The 26115-nt window shown below is 41.3% G+C and overlaps 1 protein-coding gene across 1 annotated transcript in view; it reads right to left on the bottom strand.

The window, feature by feature from the left end:
• SLC9A3 (solute carrier family 9 member A3) overlaps positions 1-26115 on the bottom strand; it is a 220115-nt gene that overhangs the window by 150580 nt on the left and 43420 nt on the right. The window contains exon 2 of the mRNA XM_075826897.1: positions 12777-13079. Within this exon, the coding sequence (XP_075683012.1) occupies positions 12777-13079 (303 nt within the window). The remainder of the gene's footprint in view (positions 1-12776; positions 13080-26115) is intronic.

Below are 26115 nucleotides of genomic sequence, written 5' to 3'. Positions count from 1 at the left end.
CGTTTTCAGTCGATATAGTAGTATGAGAGCATTTTGTTTTGCGGGAGGAGTTGTAGTTTTTCCCAGCACCATTTATTGTACCTATGAATGTACTAGGAAGTAGGAAAAAAAACTATTTGCGGGGTGGAATTTAAAAAAAATAAACAGTGATTCCTCCATTGTTTCTTAATTTAGTTTTTACGGCATTCAATGTGCGGTAAAAACGACATGTTCATTTTATTCTGTGGGTCAATACGATTATGGCGCTACTAAAAAAAAATTATGTTTTACTATATTTAAAAGAAATATTATTATTTTTATTTTTCCGTTAATTGAGCGGGGTGAGGGCTTTTTTTGCGCACAAACTGTCGTTTTTAAGGTTACCATTTTGGGAAACATAAGACCTTTTCATTACTTTTTATTCCATTTTTTAGATAATAATAAAAAAAAAACGATTCCGGCATTTAAATAATTTTTTTCTTTTACCTTGTTTGCCATGCGGATTAAATAATATTATATTATATATAAACGAGAACAGGGAGCCATACACTATTAGCGGTAGAAAAACAAAATTTTATTATATACACTACCGTTTAAAAGTTTGGGGTCACCAAGACAATTTTGTGTTTTCCATGAAAACTCACACTTCTATTTATCAAATGAGTTGCAAAATGACTAGAAAATATAGTCAAGACATTGACAAGGTTAGAAATAATGATTTTTATTTGAAATAATAATTTTCTCCTTCAAACTTTGCTTTCGTCAAAGAATGCTCCATTTGCAGCAATTACAGCATTGCAGACCTTTGGCATTCTAGCTGTTAATTTGCTGAGGTAATCGGGAGAAATTTCACCCCATGCTTCCAGAAGCCCCTCCCACAAGTTGGATTGGCTTGATGGGCACTTCTTGCGTACCATACGGTCAAGCTGCTCCGACAACAGCTCTATGGGGTTGAGATCTGGTGACTGCGCTGGCCACTCCATTACAGATAGAATACCAGCTGCCTGCTTCTTCCCTAAATAGTTCTTGCATAATTTGGAGGTGTGCTTTGGGTCATTGTCCTGTTGTAGGATGAAATTGGCTCCAATCAAGCGCTGTCCACAGGGTATGGCATGGCGTTGCAAAATGGAGTGATAGCCTTCCTTATTCAAAATCCCTTTTACCTTGTACAAATCTCCCACTTTACCAGCACCAAAGCAACCCCAGACCATCACATTACCTCCACCATGCTTGACAGATGGCGTCAGGCACTCTTCCAGCATCTTTTCAGTTGTTCTGCGTCTCACAAATGTTCTTCTGTGTGATCCAAACACCTCAAACTTCGATTCGTCTGTCCATAACACTTTTTTCCAATCTTCCTCTGTCCAATGTCTGTGTGCTTTTGCCCATATTAATCTTTTCCTCTTATTAGCCAGTCTCAGATATGGCTTTTTCTTTGCCACTCTGCCCTGAAGGCCAGCATCCCGGAGTCGCCTCTTCACTGTAGATGTTGACACTGACATTTTGCGGGTACTCTAATGAAGCTGCCAGTTGAGGACCTGTGAGGCGTCTATTTCTCAAACTAGAGACTCTAATGTACTTGTCTTGTTGCTCAGTTGTGCAGCGGGGCCTCCCACTTCTCTTTCTACTCTGGTTAGAGCCTGTTTGTGCTGTCCTCTGAAGGGAGTAGTACACACCGTTGTAGGAAATCTTCAGTTTCTTGGCAATTTCTCGCATGGAAAAGCCTTAATTTCTAAGAACAAGAATAGTGTAAAGGATCTGCCAGACACAGCTTCTGTGTCGACGCCCGTGGGTCATCAGTCTGCACCTGCTCCTAAGTCTGAGAGAGTGACACGATCTTCTACTAGTCAGGCTGGAATGACCCTGCCTTGAGGTACCAGTTTAGATTGGGTCTGTCGAACGCCCTGAAAGACCTGTTAGTTAGCTATCCCTCTTCTGACTCCCTAGATCAGGTTATGGCTTTAGCGGTACGTCTTGACCGACGTCTCAGGGAACGACGACTGGAACATTTTTGTGCCTTCTCCTCTGGCTCCCCCATGATGGCTCCCGAAGTTCCGTTGCTTCGTTCTTCCACAGAAAACTCGGATGAACCTATGCAACTCGGGGCCTCCGTGTCTCCCCAACAACGTAGAGACTTCCGCAGGAAGAATGGTCTCTGCTTCTACTGTGGGGAGGACAAGCATCAAGTGAACAACTGTCCTAGGCGTAAGAATAAGCAGCCGGAAGAACTTCCGCACCTAAGTGATCATCGGGGAGGTCACTTGGGCGCACAGGTATTTCCCGTAAATATGAAACTTAATAAGATCTTGCTTCCCTTTCAGGTCTCTTTTGGTGGTAGGTCTGCTACCGGCAGTGCCTTCGTGGATTCAGGGTCTTCTGCTAATATTATGTCTGTGGAATTTGCTATGTCTCTAGCTATGCCATTGATTGACTTGCCTAAACCTGTCCCGGTAGTGGGTATCGACTCCACTCCTCTTGCTAATGGTTATTTTATACAGCATACCCCTGTTTTTGAACTCCTTGTTGGCTCCATGCATTTGGAGCAGTGCTCTGTACTGGGGATGCAGGGATTATCGTCCGATTTGGTTTTAGGCCTTCCCTGGTTGCAGATGCATAATCCCACGTTTAACTGGAATACTGGGGATCTTACCAAATGGGGTAATGAATGCATGACGTCATGTTTTTCTGTTAATTTTATCTCTCTCCCTGAGGAGGTGAATACTCTACCTGAGTTTATTCAGGACTTCGCTGATGTTTTTTCTAAAAAGGCCTCCGAAGTGTTACCTCCTCATAGAGAATTCGATTGCGCAATCGATTTGGTACCAGGAGCTAAACTCCCTAAGGGTAGGATATTTAATCTCTCTTGTCCCGAACGTGAAGCCATGAGAGAGTATATTCAGGAATGCCTGGCCAAGGGTTACATTCGCCCCTCTACTTCTCCGGTAGGTGCTGGCTTCTTCTTCGTAGGGAAGAAGGATGGTGGTCTTAGGCCGTGTATTGACTACCGAAACTTGAATAAGGTCACTGTAAGGAACCAGTATCCCCTTAATCTCATAAATGAGATTTTAAGAGACTACCTGGGGGTATTTCTTGTAGTGTGCCTTGATGACATACTTGTGTTTTCCAAGGACTGGTCCTCCCACATTGAGCATGTCAGGAAGGTGCTCCAGGCCCTTCGGGAAAACAAACTGTTTGCTAAAACCGAAAAATGTGTGTTTGGGGTGCAGGAGATACCATTTTTGAGTCAAATCCTCACTCCTCATGAATTCCGCATGGACCCTGCCAAGGTTCAGGCTGTGGCTGAATGGGTCCAACCTGCCTCCCTGAAGGCGTTACAGTGCTTCCTGGGGTTTGCTAATTATTACAGGAGATTTATTGCTAACTTCTCGGTCATCGCTAAGCCTCTTACGGATCTTACTCGCAAAGGTGCTGACCTCCTCCACTGGCCTCCAGGCTTTTGAGGTCCTTAAGAAGTGCTTTATCTCGGTCCCTGTGCTGATTCAGCCTAACCAAATGGAGCCATTCATCATGGAGGTTGACGCCTCCGAGGTCGGAGTGGGTGCTGTCTTGTCCCAGGGTACCAGGTACCTCACCCATCTCCGTCCCTGTGCCTACTTCTCCAGGAAGTTCTCGCCCACTGAGAGTAACTATGATATTGGCAACCGCGAACTCTTAGCCATTAAATGGGCATTTGAAGAGTGGCGCCACTTCCTGGAGGGGGCTAGGTACCAGGTAACGGTCCTTACCGACCGACAAGAATCTGGTTTTCTTAGAATCTGCCCGGAGGCTAAACCCGAGACAAGCTCGATGGGCGTTATTTTTTACTAGATTCAACTTTTTGGTCACCTATAGGGCTGGGTCTAAAAATATTAAGGCTGATGCACTGTCGCGTAGCTTCATGGCCAGTCCTCCTTCGGAGGAGGATCCTGCATGTGTTTTGCCTCCAGGTATAATCATTTCCTCTGTTGATTCTGACTTAGTCTCCGAAATTGCAGCTGATCAAGGTTCAGCTCCCGGGAACCTTCCTGAGAACAAGCTGTTTGTTCCCCTGCAATTCCGGCTAAGGGTACTCAGGGAAAATCATGACTCTGCACTATCTGGCCATCCAGGCATCCTGGGTACCAAGCATCTCATTGCCAGAAACTATTGGTGGCCTGGGTTGCTTAAAGACGTTAATGCCTACGTCGCCGCTTGTGAAATTTGTGCTAGGTCCAAGACTCCCAGGTCCCGACCAGCGGGCTTACTATGTTCTTTGCCCATTCCCCAGAGACCTTGGACCCATATCTCCATGGATTTTATCACCGATTTGCCTCCATCTCAAGGCAAGTCGGTGGTGTGGGTTGTAGTAGACCGTTTCAGTAAGATGTGCCACTTTGTGCACCTCAAGAAACTACCCAATGCTAAGATGTTAGCTACCTTGTTTGTCAAACACATCCTGCGTCTCCATGGGGTTCCTGTCAATATTGTTTCTGACAGAGGGCTACAATTTTTGTTTCATTGTTTTGGAGAGCCTTCTGTAAAAAGTTGGAGATTGATCTGTCCTTCTCCTCGGCCTTCCATCCTGAAACTAATGGCCAAACTGAGAGGACTAATCAGTCTCTAGAACAATATTTAAGGTGTTTTATCTCTGACTGTGCACAGTCTGGGTCCAGGTTCAGAAGAACCTAGAGGCGTCCCAGAGCATACAAAAGACTCAGGCAGATAGAAGACGTTCTGCTAACACCTTGTTTGTGGTCGGGGATCTGGTGGGCTATCTTCTAAAAATTTGCGCCTTAAAGTCCCGTCCAAAAAATTTGCTCCCCGATATATAGGGCCGTACAAGGTCATTGAAGTCCTTAACCCTGTCTCCTTTCCGACTGGAGTTACCCCCGTCTTTTCGAGTACACGACGTGTTTCATGCCTCCCTGCTTAAACGCTGCTCCCCGTCCTTGGCTCCCTCGAGGAAACCTCCGGTCCCTGTTCTCACCCCTGAAGGGGTAGAATTCGAGGTGGCCAAGATTGTGGACAGCAGGATGGTCCAAGGCTTCCTCCAGTACCTGGTCTATTGGAGAGGATACGGGACTGAGGAGAGGACTTGGGTACCCGCCCGGGATGTTCAAGCTGGGGTATTGCTTAGGAGGTTCCATCTTCGCTTCCCCAATAAGCCAGGTCCACCTAGAAAGGGTCCAGTGGCCCCTCTTAAAAGGGGGGGTACTGTAAGGGATCTGCCAGACACAGCTTCTGTGTCGACGCCTGTGGGTAATCAGTCTGCACCTGCTCCTAAGTCTGAGAGAGTGACACGATCTTCTACCAGTCAGGCTGGGAGGCTGAGGAGTGGGAGAGCCTATCACAGCCTGGCCAGACGGAGCTAGCTCCCGCCCTCTGTCTATTTATACCTGCATTTCCTGCTCCTCCTTTGCCTGTGATTCTTTTCTGTTTCCTGGCTCTGCTGCTCCTGCTATGATTATTGACCTTGCTTCATTTTTGACCCTGGCTTTACTGACTACGCTCCTGCTCTGCGATTTGTACCTCGTGCACTCCTGGTTTGACTCGGCTCGTTCACTACTCTTGTTGCTCACTGTGTTGCCGTGGGCAACTGCCCCATTTCCCTTAGCTTCTGTGTACCCTTGTCTGTTTGTCTGTCGTGCACTTATTGAGCATAGGGACCGTCGCCCAGTTTTACGCCGTCGCCTAGGACGGGCCGTTGCAAGTAGGCAGGGATTGAGTGGCGGGTAGATTAAGGCTCACCTGTCTGTTTCCCTACGCCGTCATTACAAATAGACTGTCGAGTTTCACATGAAAGCTCTCTTTTCTAGCCATTTTGAGAGTTTAATCGAACCCACAAATGTAATGCTCCAGATTCTCAACTAGCTCAAAGGAAGGTCAGTTTTATAGCTCCTCTAAACAGCAAAACTGTTTACAGCGGTGCTAACATAATTGTACAAGGGTTTTCAAGAGTTTTCTAATCATCCATTAGCCTTCTAACACAGTTAGCAAACATAATGTACCATTAGAACACTGGAGTGATGGTTGCTGCAAATGGGCCTCTATACACCTATGTAGATGTAGATATTGCATTAAAAACCAGACGTTTGCAGTTAGAATAGTCATTTAGCACATTAACAATATATAGAGTGTATTTCTGATTAATTTAATGTTATCTTCATTGACAAAAACTGTGCTTTTTTTTCAAAAATCAGGAAATTTCTAAGTGACCCTAAACTTTTGAACGGTAGTGTATATCAAAGTTTATAAAATAAAACAGGCAATTATACGTACCAATGTCATTGAATCAATGAATGACGGGCGACAATTTAAAATCCAACATTACATTTCTTGTAACACCACTTGTGTGATATACTATGCAGTCTGTGGCTGCTCTAAAGTATATATAGGGCTAACTTCAAGACAATTGAGTATCAGAATCAGGGAACACGAATGGGATACAATAGCTGCTAAGGAAATTGAGGATTTAATTTTACTCAAAAACATCCCCAAACTCTTTAAAGAGGCTCTGTCACCAGATTTTGCAACCCCTATCTGCTATTGCAGCAGATCGGCGCTGCAATGTAGATTACAGTAACGTTTTTATTTTTAAAAAACGAGCATTTTTGGCCAAGTTATGACCATTTTTGTAATTATGCAAATGAGGCTTGCAAAAGTCCAAGTGGGTGTGTTTAAAAGTAAAAGTCCAAGTGGGTGTGTATTATGTGCGTACATCGGGGCGTTTTTAATACTTTTACTAGCTGGGCGCTGTGAAGAGAAGTAACATCCTCTTCTCTTCAGAACGCCCAGCTTGTGACAGTGCAGATCTGTGACGTCACTCACAGGTCCTGCATCGTGACGGCCACATCGGCAGCAGAGGCTACAGTTGATTCTGCAGCAGCATCAGCGTTTGCAGGTAAGATCGACTTACCTGCAAACGCTGTTGCTGCTGCAGAATCAACTGTAGCCTCTGGTGCCGATGTGGCCGTCACGATGCAGGACCTGTGAGTGACGTCACAGATCTGCACTGTCACAAGCTGGGCGTTCTGAAGAGAAGAGGATGTTACTTCTCATCAGAGCGCCCAGCTAGTGAAAGTATTAAAAACGCCCCGATGTACGCACATAATACACACCCACTTGGACTTTTACTTTTAAACACACCCACTTGGACTTTTGCAAGCCTCATTTGCATAACTACAAAAATGGTCATAACTTGGCCAAAAATGCTCGTTTTTTTAAAATAAAAACGTTACTGTAATCTACATTGCAGCGCCTATCTGCTGCAATAGCAGATAGGGGTTGCAAAATCTGGTGACAGAGCCTCTTTAAATTACACCATGGGTGTGACACGAAAAGTTTTATGGCATGGGGGATTGATAAGATACACTGTGGTGTCAGAAGTGGGGATGTGAAGAAAATGTTGGCTCAAAAGGAGTGTAAATTGTTCATAACACTTGGGACAATGGCCCCTACTGGTCTCAGTGAAAAATTTAGCTTTGTCTCATTTTTAAAAAATGTATGCCTTTCATTTTTCATTTCTGTGTTTTTACTAATTGTTTGTTTTCAGTTTATATTTTTAGATATTTCCTTATTACCTGATTAAGCAAACGGTTGATATCGTCTGTTTGCAAGGAGGCTCCGGATCCTAATTCACATGATGACCAATGGCCTCCCCCCTCCCTCCCTGGAATGTAAAGGGATGCTTGAACTACTAGCATATAGTTACTGAAATATATGTACTTTTCATTCATTATTATTTTTCTTTTTTTGATTATGAGTCTTTTCATGGTACTTATTTTTTTGTCTCTCTCTTTTAATGCTTTTCACTAGATAGCTATTTGTGATATGTCATACACTATTAATATGTTTGTATCTATTAATATTACACACTATTGGCAGCCTTTTTGTGCCTGTCCCTGGCTGGCCTTAATTTAAAATATTTCTGCCTTTCATTTTTAATTTTTTAAACTGTGTTTGTACTAATTGTTTGTTTTCAGTTTATATTTCTAGACATTTCCTTATTACCTGATTAAGCAAACGGTTGATAACGTCTGTTTGCAAGGAGGCTCCGGATCCTAATCGACATGGTGACCAATGGCCTCCCCCCTCCCTCCCTGGAAAGTAAAGGGATGCTTGATCTACTAGCATATAGTTACTGAAATATATGTACTTTTCATTCATGAGTCTTTTCATGGCACTTATTTTTTTTCCTCTCTCTTTTAATGCTTTTCACTAGATAGTTATTTGTGATATGTCATACACTATTAATATGTTTGTATCTATTATCCATTACACACTATTGGCAGCCTTTTTGTTCCTGTCCCTGGAAGCACTATTCTATTCACTTATTTATCTTTATTTATTTTTTCTTTTTTTATTTCCTTATGGTAATAGAATACCACTGTTAATCAGTAACACTATCACACTGTTAGTAATTAATTACGGTCGTTTTATTGCTACTGACGTATTTTATGATAATTTGTATTTTAACTAAACTCCATCACTGATTGTATTTGTTGCTTAAAGAGGCTCTGTCACCACATTATAAGTGGCCTATGTTGTACATAATGTGATCGGCGCTGTAATGTAGATTACAGCAGTGTTTTTCTATTTAGAAAAACGATCATTTTTGACGTTTTGAGTTATGACCTATATTAGCTTTATGCTAATGACTTTCTTAATGGACAACTGGGCGTGTTTTACTTTTTGACCAAGTGGGCGTTGTGGAGAGAAGTGTATGACGCTGACCAATCAGTGACCAATGCACGTCCTTCCCCATGACGTCTGGGGAGCCGCGCATACGCAGTAGCGTCTGACGGCTCAGAGCGCTGACCTCACATGACATCAGTTCATGCGCATGCGCATTTGATGGGGTATTTTCATTGGTCTTTATACTATCACCTGATAGAGCGAGTCCGGTATTTAAACTTGACATGGATATCTTTCCATTACACCTTGGTAAGGCTATTCACGTGAAACGCGCGTTGGGGTATTTCCTAGGCACACCTACCACACCAATGGGTAAGATACTCTGTTTAAGTCACTAATTTGAGATTTCCTTTCTTCTGTTTGAAGCTATTGTTCCTTGTAACTTTGTATTGAATTTCAAGGATATGGGACACTGTTTCCTTGATTCTTAGACTACATGGTGATTTCCCCCTATACCGGTTTCCTCTTTGGATATACCTCCATGTATTGGCATAGTGCACGACCATGTTTATCTGCCTTGCAGACATATTGCTTTTAGTGGAGCATTCTATACCCTCTGCACTTATATCACAATTGTGATTGTATACATGCTGTGGTGTTAGTGTGGCCTATATAAAGTTTATTCTGTCTGGATCTCCTGTTTTATTTAATAAACTTTGATATATAATAAAATTACGTTTTTCTACCGCTAATAGTGTATGGCTCCATGCTCTCTTGTTTATATATGATTCTTTGGAATTTCTATTTTTTGTGACTGACATTGATTTTGGAGGTGTAGTGCCGTATTTTGGAAACACCTAGCCAACATGCAACATGTCCTGTGAGACATGTTTTTTTTTTTTTTACTTTTAAAATATATTTCTAACACACTATATATATATACACACACACTCACTACCGTTCAAAAGTTTGGGGTCACCCAGACAATTTTGTGTTTTCCATGAAAACTCACACTTATATTTACCAAATGAGTTTCAAAATGAGTAGAAAATATAGTCAAGACATTGACAAGGTTAGAAATAGTGATTTTTATTTTAAATAATAATTTTCTCCTTCAAACTTTGCTTTCGTCAAAGAATGCTCCATTTGCAGCAATTACAGCATTGCAGACCTTTGGCATTCTAGCTGTTAATTTGCTGAGGTAATCGGGAGAAATTTCACCCCATGCTTCCAGAAGCCCCTCCCACAAGTTGGATTGGCTTGATGGGCACTTCTTGCGTACCATACGGTCAAACTGCTCCCACAACAGCTCTATGGGGTTGAGATCTGGTGACTGCGCTGGCCACTCCATTACAGATAGAATACCAGCTGCCTGCTTCTTCCCTAAATAGTTCTTGCATAATTTGGAGGTGTGCTTTGGGTCATTGTCCTGTTGTAGGATGAAATTGGCTCCAATCAAGCGCTGTCCTCAGGGTATGGCATGGCATTGCAAAATGGAGTGATAGCCTTCCTTATTCAAAATCCCTTTTACCTTGTACAAATCTCCCACTTTACCAGCACGTTGAGGCGTCTATTTCTCAAACTAGAGACTCTAATGTACTTGTCTTGTTGCTCAGTTGTGCAGCGGGGCCTCCCACTTCTCTTTCTACTCTGGTTAAAGCCTGTGTGTGCTGTCCTCTGAAGGGAGTAGTACACACCGTTGTAGGAAATCTTCAGTTTCTTGGCAATTTCTCGCATGGAATAGCCTTCATTTCTAAGAACAAGAATTGACTGTCGAGTTTCACATGAAAGCTCTCTTTTTCTAGCCATTTTGAGAGTTTAATCGAACCCACAAATGTAATGCTCCAGATTCTCAACTAGCTCAAACGAAGGTCAGTTTTATAGCTCCTCTAAACAGCAAAACTGTTTACAGCGGTGCTAACATAATTGCACAAGGGTTTTCAAGTGTTTTCTAATCATCCATTAGCCTTCTAACACAGTTAGCAAACACAATGTACCATTAGAACACTGGAGTGATGGTTTCTTGAAATGGGCCATACACCTATGTAGATATTGCATTAAAAACCAGACGTTTGCAGCTAGAATAGTCATTTAGCACATTAACAATGTATAGAGTGTATTTCTGATTAATTTAATGTTATCTTCATTGAAAAAAACTGTGCTTTTCTTGCAAAAAGAAGGAAATTTCTAAGTGACCCTAAACTTTTGAACGGTAGTGTGCATACACACACACACACACCCCTTACTTTACTGTATTTTAATTTTCTAATTTGAACCAGCGATTGCTGGATTGCTTGCATGATATACTCCAAAACTAGTCTTTAACTGGCTAGCTATCACGTGCCTCGTTATATGGTGTATTTTCTGATGTATCCCTACCATCATATGCACCTCCGGTGATGCGTGCGCAGTGTGTAAATGTGCTCTCGGCCTCTGGGCTGTTGTTGTTTGCGCTGCACCACGGCAACGGCGCACGTGACTGCGTCAACGCGCACTCGCGTGCCCCGTGCACATGTTGTGGTGCTCTCACAATTTCTGGTTGGCGGGAGCACATGGCGCTGGGTTCGTGCGTCTGATAATTATACCGGTAAGTGTGCTGTTACTAATTTTGAAGACACACACCTGGCTCCTTACAATTGAATTGGCTAGTTTTACCTTTAAAAGGCAGTATGTATTAGTATGACGCACCCCCAAACGAAGGCAAGTGCGCAGAAACGCGCGTCGGTGTGGACGCCCATCAAACTACTCCAGCACTTTATGGGTCAGTATGGTTACTCCCTCTTCAGTATTATCCTCCTATACAGAGTATTGTTGAACATATATTTATATACTACTTTTGCCCTGTTCTCTGTACTTGGTCTGTGTATGTATGCCATACTTTATTTTCTGACTCATGTATACATTGTTCATTACTCATTAGCAGGAGTCTATTTGATGGTCGTCTTTCTGTTAGTGTGTCTGTGGACCTTTTTATATGCTCCATTTTTAGTAATCTCAATAAAATTTATTTTATAATTGATACAACACCATTGCGTTTTGCATCTCTTTTTTGTTTTTGGTCTGAAAAACGAATGTATTGTAGCATAATGTGAATTTTACCGGCTCCTATTAAGATCGCGTCATGGAGGGGGGAGCGATAGGCTTCAAAATGGGGACAGCTTCCCTCTTCCTAATGGCTTAGATGTCCCAGTCACTATTGATGCCACATCTAAGGGGTTAAACGAGCGGAATCGTAGTAATCCGCGATCCCGCTCGTTGCACTGAAGTGTTGCCTGTAGCATCTTACTGAGCGGACTCAGGCTATTTTTTTACTTTTTTTTTTGTCCCACTACGGGATTTCATTATGCGATTGTTTGATTGCTTCTACAAAACACCACAATACAGTGTACAACTGACAGGCCTGGCAGTGTACAACTTACAGTACACTGATGGCCGACCTGGGGGCCTCCGTTAATCCCTTGACTCCAATGGAAACCATCAGCACCCCGCGATCGCGTCACTGGAGTGCCGATGGCGTGACAGACGGGGGCTGCTCCGTCCTATTCCACTTAGATGCCGCAGTCCGACAGCCCGACAACCGCTCTAGCTGTCACGGGACACACTTGCCGGGCTTAAAACACATCGTCATGAAAAGGTGGTGCTGTTGCATAAGTACCCTGAATGACTGACAGAAATAGGCATATGGGTGGTCCTTAAGGGTGTAAAACAACAATACAGTACATTATTTTGCCCCTATTTGTAGAATATTCACTTTGAAAATCATTCCAATTAAAGCAAAAGTAAGTTGCAGTTTAGAAATTATTGGTGGATTATTGGTTAATAAATACTATGAGTAGAAACAAGACTAATAAGTGAAAAAAATTGTAGCACAACTGCTGACTAATTGTACAATTTCCATTGTTTGAAAATTATAAATTTTGTTACCAGTTACAGTTTGTCAATTGGAATCTGAATTAGAATCAGCTTCCTTCCTACATACCCTGTAAGCAGCTCACCCAAGTTGATCTTGAATTTCTTTAAATGTTAGTAAAAACTGTATTTTTGTAATAATATAATTCAAATTTTAACATGTATTTAAAAATATTGCTGCAACTTTTTTGGAACTATTCAGTAGCAATACATTACAAGTTGTGGAAAATGTCTTTCTACATTCTCAGATATATAATTCATTAAATAGGCCTTACCCATTACTCCGGTTAGGTAAACTCCATACAGTGAAAGACCAGTTGTGGCCGCATTCCACACAGTTCCAATAACTGCATACAGGAGAATGGTACCAATATTTCCAAAGAACAGTCTATTTGGCATGAAGTACCCAGCGTCGAGTACAATAGGAGGCAATAGGTAAAAAAAGAATACTGTTGGTGTTAAGGTGAAGGATGCGATGTGATCAGCAGCCCATACTATACCACCCAGAAGAAGACCAAGCACAATCAGAAGACAGCTCTCTGGCACCACAGAAGTCACTTTGTGGGATACGTGGAATACTGGAAAGAGAAAAATAGCATCACTCTTAATTTTCCAGTTTATTTTATTAGATTATAAAGACAGCAATTCACAGATAATTTTTTCAAAATACAATCAGGGTTGATACTGGAATGATGGACAGTACAATTTATTATTTAGTACAATTATATTTTAGGTGATTGTTTACTTTCAGCTATTTTCTGATATTAAGACGTCCTTCAAGAGCAAATTTGTGTGCACCTTACATGGAGCATGTCCTGAATTGATGGAATGATATTGATGACTTATTTTTTATTAGGACTGGTGATGATAAAATGTTAATGGAGTTTTCATAAAATCTTTAATTTACCATCACAATAGACATTTATATTCAATCAATCACTACATATGTGTATTTATATGTAGAGGTGTTGGAAACTGATTTATTTGTTAAAGTGCAGCTAAACGTTTGACAAATTTCTGACATGTCACACGGACCTATATAATTCAAAGTGGCCGTTCACACGGCCGTTGTTTTAACATGTCCTATTTTTTCACGCTTCACGCATCCCTCCATAGACTCTAGTCTGTGGGAAATGCGTGATATCGCGCCCCACAGCACAGAGCACGGATGCACCTCGGACATGAAAAACAGAAATTTTTTACGTCCGAGATGCGCAACGCCCCTGTGAATCTAGCCTTAGGCCATGTCTCTGCCATGGCAGAACTGGGGGCCTTTGTTAGACCCCCGGCTGCCATATAAACCATTGGCACCTTGCGATGGCAAGATGGGGTGAGAGAGCTATTGACCGTCGCATCTGAGGAGTTAAACATGATCGGAGACCACTGCTCTCACTTCCAGCAGATTTGCTTGTGCCCTCCCTTTCCTGGTTTCCATATATTAGGGCCTTGATCACCTCTTCAACTGAGGGAATGTTCCCCTCTGGCATGCACATCAGGATGTATTTCCATCCCCACCTGACAAGAGCCATACCTTTTACAGTGGCGTAGCTAGGTTTTCCTGCACCCGGAGCAAAGATTCAGACTGGCGCCCCCCCCCCCCCCCCAACTTATTTCCCAACATCTCCTTCCCCCTCGCAATGTTTGCTTTCACTACCAATCAATGAGGTGTAATTTTTTTTCACAATTTTTTTTTATGTAACTCGAGTATAAAAGTATTTTACAAGCGATATAGTTATATAATGTAATTAACATAAAAATAAATTAAAAGAAAATAAATTAAAGAGGCCACACACAGCCCCCTGTAGATAGCGCCACACACAGCCCCCCTTGTAGATAGGGCCACACATAGCCCATCTTGTAGATAGTGCCACACAAATGCCCCCTTATAGATAGCGCACACACAGCCCCCCTTGTAAATAGCGCCACACAGCCCCCCTTGTAGATCGTGCCACACACAGTCCCCCCTTGTAAATAGCGCCACACAGCCCCCCTTGTAGATAGTGCCACACACAGTCCGCTTCCCCCCTTGTAGATAGCGACACACTCCCCCCCTTGTAGATAGTGCCACACACAGCCCACTGCCCCTTTGTAAATAGTGCCACACTCCCCCCTTGTGAAGTGCCAAATTTCCCCCCTTTTAAATAGCGCCACACTCCCCCCTTGTACTTAGCGCCACACTGTAAACAGAGCGGTGAGCGGTAGCCTACCGCTACCACTCTCTGCTCTGCCTGGTGTGACTTACCGGAGGAGTCGATGAGGTCATGCAGCGCAGGCAGCGGCGGAGTTCCTTCTGACTAGAGTTGGTGACAGCCAGGGCCGACCTTAGCTTGGATGGTGCCCTGTGCGGGACTATCTATTGCCACCCCCTACACAAACCAAAAATTAACTACATATATAGAGACGCTGGAACATATATACTGTACATACATAAAGACAGATATTTAGACATACAGGCAAATATACATACACACATTCTGGAATACATACATACAGGTAAATATCTCACTGATAACTCTCTGAGTACAGATAATGTAGTAGTGTTACCTTCAGTCCTATGTAACACCACAGATAACACAGTGATAACTCTCTGAGTACAGATAATGTAATTATGTCACCTGCAGTCCTATGTAACACCACAGATAACACAGTGATAACTCTCTGAGTACAGATAATGTAGTAGATGTAAGAGACAAACACATGCAGAGACACACACACACAAACACACACTGTAACATATACACATACAAACACAGAGACACATACTCGATACACACTACACACACATATACACACAGACACTCACCATGTCTCTGAAACATCCCTATTGAATAAAGGTTTAGCATTTTGTCCCACTGCCAGTGCAAATGGCTTTGATCTATTTTTAGATCTACATAGATTTACGAGGAAATTAACATTGCACAGACATTTCCAAATTACAGCCACAAAAAATAATCCCACTGACTCCGACAATATCACAAATACTAACACAATTTCAGATACAGAAATATCGGATATATTTAGACACACAGATCTAAAACCGGTATCTAAATTTTATCCTGTGGGTAACCAAGGAAATTTTATCAATACTTTCCATCATCTAGTCCTCAAGGATCTAGAGGAGCTAGATTCATACAAAATCCGTGGAAAAAATAACCTTACTTATAAAGAGAAAATAGCCCTAAAAAACCTCAAAAATAATAACCAATTAGTTATCAGATCAGCAGACAAGGGAGGGGGGACAGTAATTCAAAATGTTACAGACTACTATGAAGAAGCAATGAGAATTTTATCAGATGAGAACTACTATAAGAAACTCATAGTTAACCCTTTATCGACAATTTTGGAAGGCCTTAAAATCATGGTCAATCAAGCTTTCTCGAATAATATTCTTAATAAAAAAGAAAGAAATTATCTGATCCCGGAGAATATCAACATGCCCTTCTATTATCATCTTCCAAAAATACACAAAAACTTAATTAACCCACCAGGGAGACCTATTATATCGGGTATGCAATCTCCCACCTGTCACCTCTCTCACTACCTAGATATAATTTTACAAAAATATGTGATAGAATTCCCAAGTTTTTTAAAAGACTCAACCCAATTAATTGTGGATCTAAAGACCGTTCCAATGAGGGAAAATCTATTATTTATTACTTTGGATGTTGCTGCACTCTACAGCAACATTGAACATGTATTGGGTTTGGAAAAACTAAAAATAAGACTGGAGAGGGATACGGAACTACTACCAATACAAATTGACTTTTTTTGTAGTAGTATGGAATTTATTTGAAAGAATAATATCTTTTCATTTGATCAGAAATTATATCACCAAGTAAAAGGCACAGCTATGGGGACAAGGGTAGCTCCTAGCTATGCAAATATCTTCATGGGAATGTTTGAGGAGGAATATATCTGGCAACATCCATGGGCAAACACCAATATCTTACTATTTAGAAGATTTATAGATGATCTGTTCTTAATTTGGGAAGGTGATCTTACAACAGCGACAGAGTTTTGTCAGATGCTGAACATTAATACCTGGGGGATAAATTTTACGTTCAACATACAACCAATTGAAATCGATTTTTTGGATTTAACAATAGTCAAAACTACGAGTAAAATCATCACCCGTACCCACTTCAAAAAGTGGATAGCAATAGCTATTTGGACTATAAGAGCAGCCACTATCATAAGTGGCTAAAAAACATCCCATATAGTCAGTATAAAAGAATTAGAAAAAACTGTACATCGAACAAAGACTTTAACGATCAAAGTCGTATCTTACAAAAAAGATTTAAAGAAAAAAATTATCCAAAAAAACTCCTCTCTGATGCATACAAAAAAACAGTGATTTTAACTCCTTAATGACCGGGCATGTTTGTACCTTAATGACCAAGCCAGATTTGTCAAATCTGGTATGTCTGACTTTATCAGAGAATAACTCTGTGAAAGTTTTGAATATCCAAGTAATTCTGACATTGTTTTTTTGTCACATGTTGTACTTTATTTTAGTGGTAAAAGTAGACTGATACGATTTGCGGAAATTAATTAAAAAATAGAGAAATTGAAGAAATTTTGTAAAAATGATAATTTTTCCCTATTTTTAACTGCAATATGTCACATATGTACACACATACTGCACAATTTTTTTAATTAAATATATATTTCCATCTCTTTACTCTATTTTGGCAGCACTTTTGAAAAAAAAAAGTTTTTTTTGAGCAATTTGGAAGACTTACAAATTTAGTAATAATTTTATACATTTTGAAGTACATTTTGTTTTCCTGCACCAAGCCAGGTTTTCAGAGGCTCATAGCTATCAGAATGGTGGAAACCCCCACAAGTGACCCCATTTTGAAAACTACACCCCTTAAGGTATTTATTAAGGGGTGTTGTAAGTATTTTGACCCCACAGTTTTTTTGTAAGAATTCATGCAAAGCAGGCGTAATAAAATTAAATTTCACTTTTTTCATAAAAGTATCACTTTGAAGACCGATTTCTGTGTAAAGTGACCATGAGAATGAAGAAACACACCCCAAAATCTATCACCCTGTTTCTCCTGTTTTCAAAAATGCCCCCATTGTGACCCTAATGCATTGCTTGGACACACGACAGGGCCCGAAAGGGAGGGAGCACCCGGAGGCTTTCAGGACTCCTATTTTGCTTGAAAATGTTTTAGGCCCCACTGTACATTTGGAGAGGTTTTGAGCTACCAGAGCGATAGAAACTCCCCATAAACGACCCCATTTAGAAAACTAGACCGCTTAAGGTATTTATCTAGGGGTGTAGTGCGTACTTTGACCCCACAGTTTTTTGCTAAATTTAATGCATAGCAGGTGAAAAAAAAACAAAAAACACTTTTTTCATAAAAGTATCACTTTGAAGACCGATTTCTGTGTAAAGCGACCATGAGAATGAAGAAACACACCCCAAAATATATCACCCTGTTTCTCCTGTTTTCAAAAATGCCCCCATTGTGACCCTAATGCATTGCTTGGACACACGACAGGGCCCGAAAGGGAGGGAGCACCCGGAGGCTTTCAGGACTCCTATTTTGCTTGTAAATGTTTTAGGCCCCACTGTACATTTGGAGAGGCTTTGAGCTGCCAGAACAATAGAAACTCCCCATAAACGACCCCATTTAGAAAACTAGACCCCATAACGTAATTATTTAGGTGTATAGTAATTATTTTGACCCCACAGTTCTTTGCTAAATTTAATGCATATCAGGTGAAAAAGAAAATAATTTCACTTTTTTCATAAAAGTATTTGTTTGAAGACCGATTTCTTTGTAAAGCGAACATGAAAATGAAGAAACACACCCCAAAATCTATCACCCTCTTTCTCCTGTTTTCAAAAATACCCACATTGTGGCCCTAATGCGTTGTTTGGACACACGGCAGGGCCCCAAAAGAAGGGAGCACCCGGAGGCTTTCAGGACTCCTATTTTGCTTGAAAATGTTTTAGGCCCCACTGTACATTTGGAGAGGCTTTGAGCTGCCAGAACAATAGAAACTCCCCATAAACGACCCCATTTCGAAAACTAGACCCCTTAAGGTATTTATCTAGGGGTATAGTTAGCATTTTGACCACACAGGTTTTTCGCTAAATATATTGGAATTAGTCTGTAAAAATTAAAATGTACTTTTTTTCTGAAACAACATAGAAATTTTTATTATTTACAAGGAATAACGAAGAAAATGCACCCCAACATTTGTAAAGCAATGTCTCCCGATTACGACAATACCCCATATGTGGTAATAAACTGCTGTTTGGACCCACAGCAGGGCTCAGAAGGGAAGGAGCGCCATTTGGATTTATGATTTTGCTGGAATGGTTTTCGTTGCCATGTCGCATTTGCAATGCACTGGAGGGACCAAAACAGGGGAAACCCCCCAAAAGTGATCCCATTTTGGAAAAACCTTCAAGGAATTTTTCTAGGGGTATAGTGAGCATTTACACCCCACGGGTCTTTTGCAGAGTTTATTAGAATTAGGGCGCGAAAATTAATATCAAAATTTTTTCCACTAAAATGTTGAATTTTCTAATTTTCACAAGGGATAAAGGAGGAAAAAAACAACCATTTTTTATAAAGCAATTTCTCCCGAGTACGGAAATACCCCACATGTGGTCATACGTTTTTTCATTAGAAATGAATTAACCCTTTCAGGACTGATCCAGTTTTTGCTTTCTTATTTTAGATTTTCCCTCCCCGCTTTCCAAGAGCCATAACTTTTTTATTTTTCCATCAATAGGGCGGTGTGCGGGCTTATTTCTTGCGGGAGGAGCTGCAGGTTTTATTGGTACCATTTTTTGGTACATAAAAAGTGATTCAAAAGTTGTATTACATTTTTCTTTTAGAGCGAAGGTGACAAAAAAAACCTGAGATTTTGGCGGTTTCAATTATTAAATTTTTTTAAGGTGTGCACTGTGCAAATTAAATAATGGTATATTGTAATAGTTCGGACTTTTACGGACGTAGCGATACCAATTTTGTTCATTTTTTTACATTACTTTAGAAGAAAAATGCGAAAAGGTGTTTTGTTTTTTTAACTTTCAAAAAAAAAATCTCACTACTAATAACTATAATTCTTCTACACATTTTATTAATCAATCCCCTTAGGGGACTTGATCCAGCGATCATTGGATCGCTGGTACAATACACTGCAATACTAATGTATTGCAGTGTATTGTTATTCTTACAGGCTTCTGTAACAGAGCGATCGCTGTACCTGTCCGTTAGTACCGAGGGGGCCTGCTGTAATACACAGCCGACACCCGTAGCGTATGGAGCGGGCTCAGCATGTGAGCCGGCTCCATACATCAACCACCGCACCATGACAGGCAATTAAGTCATAGTGCGCAAAGGGGTTAATGCGCAGCGGATGGTTCAAAGTGAAAATTGCAATTTTCCACTGATATGCCATTTTAGTGCATTATATGTTGTGCCCAGTGTGTGCCACAGAAGACAAATACCTCATAAAACATTAAGCGGGTTCTCTCGGGTATGGCGACGCCGTATGTGTAGGCGCAAACTGCTGCTTGGGGACGCTGCAGGGCTCAGAAGGGAGGGAGCGCCATTTTGCTTTTGGAGCGCAGATTTTGCTTGGTAGTTTTTCTGTTTTGGGTTTCGCTGGTATTTCAGTTTATAATGTGGGGACATATGTAATCTGTGCGGGGTACATCAGGGCATAATAAGAGGGTACAATAATGGGGTAAATAAATAATATTTCATAGATATGTGACTGGTGTCGCACTGATAAATGGCGCCCGATCTTATCCACTTTTGGAACATTTTGCATCGCCATATTCTGAAAGCCAGAACTTTTTTATTTTTTCACCACCGGAGCTGCGAGGGCTTATTTGTTGCAGGACAATCTGTAGTTTTCATTGGTACCATTTTGGGGTACGTGTGATTTTTTTTTTTATCACTTTTTGTTCAATTTTTTTGCAATCCTGAGCAAAAAACAGGAATTCTGACACCGTTTTTTAGGTTTTCTTTTTGCGGCGCTCACCGTACGCTATAAATGACATTTTTACTTTATTCTGGGGGTTGGTACGATTACGGCGATACCATATGTATATATGTTTGGTCCTTTTTTTTAGCGTTTGCACAATAAAATGACTTATTTATAAAAAAAAAAAATTCTGTGTCACCATATTCTGAGAGCCATAATTTTTCTATTTTTTAGTCAAAAAAGCTGTGTAAGGGCTTGTTTTTTGCGGGACGGATAAAAGTTTTTATTGGTACTATTTTTGGGAACATGCGACTTTTTGATCACTTTTTATTCTTTATTTTGGGAGGGGTGGTGACCAAAAAAATTGCGATTCTGTCGTCGTTTTTTATTGATTTTTTTTGGGGTGTTCATTGTGCGGGAAAAATAACATTATAGTTTTATAGTTGGGGTCGTTACGAACGCGGGGATACCAAATATGTGTACTTTTTTAACGTGTTCATTTTTTTTCTATAATAAAAGTCTTATTATAGGAAAAAAAAGCATTTTCTGTTTATAGAACTTATAACTTTTATTTTTACACTTTTTTTTAAACATTTTTTTTACTTTTTTTTACTTTTTTAACTTGTCCCACTAGGGGACACTTAGTCTTGCAGCTTTGATCGCTGCTAGAGTACATTACACTACACACGTAGTGTGATGTACTCTAACTGTCATTGTGACGTGACTGTCACACTGACAGGAAGCAGAGGAGGAACGGCCGGAGGCTGTTCCTCCGAGGCTTCCGTGCATGGCAACCCGGAGGTCATTATCTGACCTCCGATTGCCGTGACAAGCATCGGTAGCCCCCACGATCACTTCGTGGGGGCTGCCGATGTGCTTCAAACCACTTAAATGCGGCGACGGCAATCCGTCGCCGCACTTAAGGGGTTAACTGCCGAAAGCAGCGGCGATGGTCCGCTGTCCGGCAAGACTGATGTCTCAGCTGTCTAGGACAGCTGTCAGCGCGGGTCTGTCACTCTGTGTTTACACAGAGTGACAGTTTGAAATGCGGACGAAAATGCACGTCCTGGAGCGGGAACTAGCAGCCGACCAGGACGTGCATTTTCGTCCTTGGTCGTGAAAGGGTTAAGTCAAGAGGATTGTTTGCCCCCTAAGGATACACTATCAAATGGTATTGAAGCTGTTGATATAATAGACACAAAAAAAGCGAAAGATGAACAAATAAAAAAGTTTTTCTCCTTCAACTTCATAACTAAATATAACGCTGCACACAAAAATATCAAGGATATCATGAATAAATATTGGTACATTTTACACACTGATCCGTTTTTAAAAAATAGCCTACCTTTAAAACCAATGATTACTTTTAAGAGAGCAAAAACTATGAAGAACATTTTAGCACCGAGTAAGATTAATTTTTCTGGAAGACAAACGATGCCCCAACAAAATACTATGTCCTCAAGTGCATATTTAAAGGGGAGCTCCAAATGCAGGAAAAAGAAATGTTTATGTTGTCTTAGTATACGCACCACAGATTCTTTTAAATCAAACCAAACAAAAAACGAGTACCAAATCGAAACACAGTTAAATTGCCAGTCAAATTACGTTATCTACCTCATTGACTGTGTCTGCGGTCTACAATATGTAGGAAGAACAATCCAATTCTTGCATTGTCGGCTAAATAAACATCGTTCTAACTGTAAGAAAAAATTCCTCTTGCACAGTGTCTCCAAACACTGTACTTTGTTTCATAATAATGACTTTAGTTGTTTCCATATTACACCAATTGAACATATAAATGACAACCGAGCGGACAGATATGATTCACTGTGCAAGAGAGAAATCTTTTGGATATACAAATTGAAGACCCTAAAACCTGCAGGTTTGAATGAAATGACAGAGATGATAATTTAATATAACGAATTTACTTTAGATGAATCCCATTATATGGAAATAAATGGGAAATTCGTTATATGTAATTATATATGTGTATACATATACAAAGCTCCTCAACAAGTGGTAAATATCGTATCGAAAGAAATAATCTGTTTGACATTAAAAATCAAAACCACCAAACTTTGATCATATGTGAGTAACACCAAGACCAGTACAATGATAAAACTGGCACTATTATAACTTTTGACGAAAATAGTATAGTTATGCGCACATCATTTATAAAAATATATATATATATATATATATGTGTACCAATATAGAATCTGCACAAAAACTATCTTAGTTTGGTATTTACGAATTTGTATAGCAAAATAGACAAACTGAATAAAATGAGCAAAAGGAGAATCTATCTTTAATATTACGTCCAGAAATAACGATTACTAGAATGGTACTCCACCTGTAGCCCGAGTTTTCTTTAGGACAATTATATTCAGGAAATGAACTAACATAGACTCTAAAATAGTCAGAAAGGAAGCTATGTTTTAAGCTTTCCCCTTTTTAAATCATTCTTCTTTTTATAAATATCCTTTTAACCCTATTAAATTTTTAAACTTATTTATAATATATACATTTTAAAATAATACAATTATGTATGTGCAATTTTTTATTTTTTTTTGGTATATATGTATACGTTCAATCCCGTTTAATACAGGATGTTTTCAACAGCTGGACATATTCCAAGCATAACACACAGAAATGAATCATCTTTTATTGGACATTTGTACATAGTTCATATATATCATATATTTTATATTTTTTTTACTTTGACTGTAATCATATGTACACTCTGATATGTAATTTGAGTTGGTGTTTTTATTTGTGTATCTGACCCGGTAGTTCTTGTTTTTAATTGACCTTTCACTTGGTTATTTAACCGACACCCCACCCTTTCATTTACATACTACCTGAGGAAGAAACCGGTCCGGTTTCGAAACTGTTCATTGTTAAACAGTTGTGCTTTTATATCTTCTTGTATCAATAAATCCTTTCAACACCGACTATACCGTTATCCTTGAGGAACTTGGAATACACGTCCTTTGGAAGATCCTATTGATCAATAGCGCATAGAAGACACCCGTTTTTTTGGCTTTTTTGCGGCTTTTTTGTTTTTTTGTTTTGTTTTTTTTTGTTTTTTTGTTTTTTGTTTTTTTGGCTTTTTTGCTTTTATTCCTTCATTCATTATTGAGACTTTGTACTTCAAGTTCTCAAACCGGGTCCTATGCTGCAAGCTGATCCTGCCACCAATCTACCGTGGAGGCTACCTAAGTGGAATTTGTTACTGTAAAGGATCTGCCAGGCACTGCTTCAGGGTTAACTCCCAGAATTAATCAGTCAACACCTGAGTGTACATCCCTGAGACAGACACCAGCTTCCTCCACTCAGGCTGGCAGGCTTAGGAGTGGGAGAGCCTATCGCAACCTGGCCAGACTCAGCTAGCTCCCGCCCTCGGTCTATTTAAGCCTGCTCTTCCTGTCCATCTGTGCTTGTGAATTCTTTCCTTGAGGTTTCCTGGCCCAGCTACAGCTCCTGCTACTTTTTGATCCTGCTCCATACAGACCCCGGCTTACCGACTACTCTTCTGCTTTTCGCTTTGTACCTCGCACTCTCCTGGCTTGACTCGGCTCGTTCACTACTCTGTTGCTCACGGTGTTTCCGCGAGCAACTGCCCATTTCCCTTGCTTGTGTTCCCTTGTTTGTTTGTCGTGTTTGTCATGCACTTACTGAGCGCAGGGACCGCCGCCCAGTTGTACCCCGTCGTCTAGGGCGGGTCGTTGCAAGTAGGCAGGGACAGAGTGGCGGGTAGATTAGGGCTCACTTGTCCGTTTCCCTACCCCCCCCCACCATTACAAATTCACAAGCCCTATACCTAGTCTACCCTGGTCCCTGACACCATTATGGAACCCCGTGAAACCCTGGCTCAGCTAATGCAGGGTCTCTCCCTACAGGTCCAGGCCCTGGCTCAGAGGGTCAACCAGCCTGATGCTACCTTGGTAGTTCCCCTCACCGCACCCCTTGAACCCCACCTCAAGTTGCCCGACCGGTTCTCAGGTGACCGGAGGGCTTTTCTCTCCTTTCGGGAGAGTTGTAAGCTTTACTTTCGCTTAAAGCCTCACTCCTCAGGTTCTGAGAGCCAGCGGGTGGGTATAATTATGTCCCGGCTCCAGGAAGGGCCCCAAGAGTGGGCCTTCTCCTTGGCTCCTGGCGCCCCTGAACTTTCCTCCGTTGATTGTTTCTTTTCTGCCCTCGGACTTATTTATGACGAGACTGACAGAACTGCCTTTGCCGAGAGTCAGCTGGTGACCTTACGTCAGGGTAAGAGACCTGTTGAGGAGTATTGCTCTGACTTTCGGAAGTGGTGCGTAGCTTCTCGGTGGAATGACCCTGCCTTAAGGTGCCAGTTTAGGTTGGGTCTGTCGAACGCCCTGAAAGACCTGCTAGTTAGTTATCCCTCTTCTGACTCCTTAGACCAGGTTATGGCTTTAGTGGTACGACTTGACCGACGTCTCAGGGAACGACAACGTGAACGTTTATGTGTTTTTTCCTCCGACTCCCCCATGATGCCTCCCGAAGTCCCGTTGCTTCGTTTCTCCCCTAAAGACTCAGAAATACCTATGCAACTCGGGGCCTCCGTGTCCCCTCAACAACGTAGAGAATTCCGCAGGAAGAATGGTCTCTGCTTCTACTGTGGGGATGTCAAGCATCAAGTAAACAACTGTCCCAAGCGTAAGAATGCTGCCAGAGAGCTCCCGCGTCTAAGTGATCATCGGGGAGGTCACTTGGGCGCACAGGTATTTCCCGTAAATATGAAACGTACTAAGATATTGCTTCCCTTTCAGGTCTCGTTTGGTGGTAGGTCTGCTACCGGCAGTGCCTTCGTGGATTCAGGGTCCTCTACTAATATCATGTCTGTGGAATTTGCTATGTCTCTCGCTATGCCTCTGATTGATTTGCCTAAACCTGTTCCGGTAGTGGGTATCGACTCCACTCCTCTTGCTAATGGTTATTTTACACAGCATACCCCTGTTTTTGAACTCCTTGTTGGCTCCATGCATTTGGAGCAATGCTCTGTACTATTGATGCAGGGATTATCGTACGATTTGGTTCTAGGTCTTCCCTGGTTGCAGTTGCATAATCCTACGTTTGACTGGAATACTGGGGAGCTAACCAAATGGGGTAATGAATGTTGTACGTCATGTTTTTCTGTTAATTCTATTTCTCCCCCTAAGGAGGTGAATACGCTACCCGAGTTTGTTCAGGACTTCGCTGATGTTTTCTCTAAAGAGGCCTCCGAAGTATTACCGCCTCATAGAGAATACGATTGCGCTATCGAATTGGTACCAGGAGCTAAGCTTCCTAAGGGTAGGATATTTAACCTTTCTTGTCCCGAACGTGAAGCCATGAGGGAGTATATCCAGGAATCCCTGGCCAAGGGTTACATTCGTCCCTCTTCTTCTCCGGTAGGTGCTGGCTTCTTCTTCGTAGGGAAGAAGGATGGGGGTCTTAGGCCATGCATTGACTACCGTGGCCTGAATAAGGTCACGGTAAGGAACCAGTATCCCCTTCCTTTGATTCCTGATCTCTTTAATCAGGTTCAGGGGGCCCAATGGTTCTCTAAATTGGATCTACGGGGGGCGTATAACCTTATTCGCATCAAAGAGGGGGATGAGTGGAAGACTGCGTTTAACACGCCCGAAG

The sequence above is a fragment of the Rhinoderma darwinii genome, chromosome 5 (genome assembly GCF_050947455.1).
Source record: "Rhinoderma darwinii isolate aRhiDar2 chromosome 5, aRhiDar2.hap1, whole genome shotgun sequence".
Lineage (NCBI taxonomy): Eukaryota > Metazoa > Chordata > Amphibia > Anura > Rhinodermatidae > Rhinoderma > Rhinoderma darwinii.
Note: the sequence above shows the minus strand (reverse complement) of the source record. Positions and strands in the feature narration are given on the sequence as shown.